Here is a 2,659-nt window from a genome sequence, read left to right as displayed (position 1 = left end):
GTACCTAAGAATGTCAGGTCTCCAGGATTCAGAGGCACAATAGGAGCAAGCTGGTCTGCAGAGGGGGGGAATGAGGGGGGAAGTTTCAAAAGGACTAGAGCTCTCAGGAGACTCCAAGAGACAGGACATTGGGACATGACTGGGAGTTCCCTATGCTGGGGAAGGGAAGACTGACTAAGGTGCTCTTTGGGGGAGATCTATTTCAGGTGCCTCAAACCCACCAGTTTCTGCTGTCCCCTTGCGGTTCAGAACCTTCAGGATATCCTTGGTAATTTTCTTGATGGCATGGCGGGCATCATCTCGCTGCTTTCCCACCCCAAACAGTACGACCAACCGCTGGTTGCACTCATGGCTGCATGACTCCTCCTGCATCCCAGCAGCACCATCAGACTCCAGCAGGGATCACTCTCCCTCCTCTCAAAAGCATGCTCCATGCCCCTCAGCACCCCAGCACTCCAACCCTTCCCAGCATACCACACCCTTAAGAACAGCTCCAACCCCTCGGCAAAGTCCTTGGACAGAAACCTGGGCTCAGAACAGAGGGTCGGAAGGTGTTGGCGAACGGTACCTGGGGGATGGGAAAGTGTGTGGCATACTGCACATGCCGTGGCTGGTCATAAAGAACCCCAAGGGTTCCTTCTAGCTTCTCCTTGGGTGGGGGCTTCACCTCCTTCTCAACATCTGGTTTCTCAGGGGATGGACTGCCCTTCCCCTCACAGGGCATAGTAGGGGAGAACAACTAAGAGAAAGGCGAAAGGGCAGAACGTTTAGAGGAAGACAAAAGGATTGAGGGGGGCGCATAAAGAAACTCCCCAAAGTGGCATAACGGAAGGACCTCAGGAGCTAGATGCTTCCACACCAGTATGTAACTTAACTTACTGAGAAATCAGGCTTTTCCATGTCCTCAAAGAGCACACTGGAGCTAGGGTCAATGTCCATAGACTCTGAGAGCCCTGGATCCTGAGTGTAGAGAACAGAAGTGAAGCTGCTTTAGCCCTGAGGAGCTGCTCCTCACCATCTCGAAAGGTTGACTGGAGTTGAAGAGAGGAGCCCATACTGGGAAAAGCATTGGTTCCAGATCCAAGCCTTGACTGGTCCCTTAACCTCTGCAGGCCTTGGTTTCTCTCAGCTTTAAAATGAGGATAAGGATATCTCATGGGGGTGGCGGGCAGGGGGTGGCGGGGAATTCCCTAGTGGTCCAGTGGCAAAGACTCGGCACATTTACTGCCATGGTCCCTGGTTGGGCAACTAAGATCCCACAAGCTGTGTGACACAGCCCCCGTGAAAAAAGAAAAACAATACCTCAAAGGTCTGTTGTGAGAATCAAATGAAAAAAAAATAAATAACTTGAGAGTGCTTGCTAAACTGCAAAGCACTAAGCAAATCCTACCCTCCTTATTTGGTAAAGGATTCTCAGAGGACTCCTGGAGCCAGGAAGATGGGGCTGTCAAGAAGAAACAATCTAGGACAAGGAAAAGCTCACTCACCTCCAGCTTGCTGCTGCTGCTGCCCTCAGCCTCCTTGCGCTCTGGGTCATCAGCTGGGTCATCAAAGGGAGAGGGAGGCCGGGGACCAGGGGCTCCGAAGGCAAGGTCCCCTCGGGAGATGAGGGTGCAAGTGTACATGTTGTGGGAGAAAACATCATGTCGAATCAGTTCACAGAACAGCAGTACCAAGTTAAAGAATTCCACTCGCTCACTCTCACTTCGGGGGTCCGCTGGAGAGAGGGAAGGAGAAAAGATGAATTAGAGGAGCACAAAAGAGACAGGCAGAAAGAAAGAAATACACCGAAGGCATGGTGCTCCTAGGTACCTGAAGTAGACAAGAATAGGAATGACTCAAAAGAAAAAAAAACCAACAAAACCAAAGCTATGGAGGGACAAAGTGTGGTTGGTTATCCTACCCCACCTTCTGCCCCACACACCATCTCCTAAAGGAATACAGCATCTCTGCTATTTATACGTGAAAATGCGTCAACTGCATGCTCTCATTCTTATTCTTATCTTTATTTTTCGACCCTGTTGAATTGTAAGATGATCAAAGACTAGAATTATGTCCATAAGTCATTATGCTTAGAGCTCAAGACTGAAATATATTCCAGAAGGCCCTTCACTATGCTTTCTGATGACAGGATGGCTGAGTCTAGGCAGAGGGAACCAGAGAGTGGCAGGTCCATACTCAGCATGGGAGCCTGTGTATCCAGAAACTGTAAGAGGACATCTTGGAAAATGGGAGCACTGGGAGCAGAAAGGGAGCCAGAGGCAATGGAACCCTTCTCATCTGCAGCTTCCGATTCTCCACAACGCTGTAAGATGAAAGAACAGACTATAAGATTGGGTTTCAACTATTTCTTCACTCGCCATGTGCAATCCTTGAACTACTGACTGTTCTGCCTCCATTCCCAAGGTTTTTACTTCCACTCCCCTCCCCTGACTCCCATTTTCTTTACCATCTCCCAATTGCACCTTGGTCGCTTCTCTTAACTCTGACATGGTTCCGCTCCTTTCTACTTTTGCCTTATGTCCTCAAATTTCCCTGTACATTTTCTACCACTTCTTCACTCTCACAATTTCAACTTTGGTCCCACTACCAGCTCAATCTGGCTTCGATCCCAACTGCCACTGCCCCATGGGCTGCCCCTAACCTCAGCCTCAATCTC

The 2,659-nt window shown here is 49.6% G+C and overlaps 1 protein-coding gene across 1 annotated transcript in view; it reads right to left on the bottom strand.

Annotated features, from left to right (window-relative positions):
- LOC104987614 (mediator of RNA polymerase II transcription subunit 12-like) overlaps positions 1–2,659 on the bottom strand; it is a gene marked incomplete at its 5' end in the record, with an annotated part of 13,162 nt that overhangs the window by 7,936 nt on the left and 2,567 nt on the right. The window contains 6 exon segments of the mRNA XM_010838647.1: positions 5–55; positions 222–366; positions 569–739; positions 880–960; positions 1,488–1,717; positions 2,179–2,371. Coding sequence (XP_010836949.1) covers positions 5–55; positions 222–366; positions 569–739; positions 880–960; positions 1,488–1,717; positions 2,179–2,371 — 871 coding nt within the window.

Source organism: Bison bison, unplaced genomic scaffold, assembly GCF_000754665.1.
Source record: "Bison bison bison isolate TAMUID 2011002044 unplaced genomic scaffold, Bison_UMD1.0 scf7180017846131, whole genome shotgun sequence".
NCBI classification, from domain to species: domain Eukaryota; kingdom Metazoa; phylum Chordata; class Mammalia; order Artiodactyla; family Bovidae; genus Bison; species Bison bison.
Note: the sequence above shows the minus strand (reverse complement) of the source record. Positions and strands in the feature narration are given on the sequence as shown.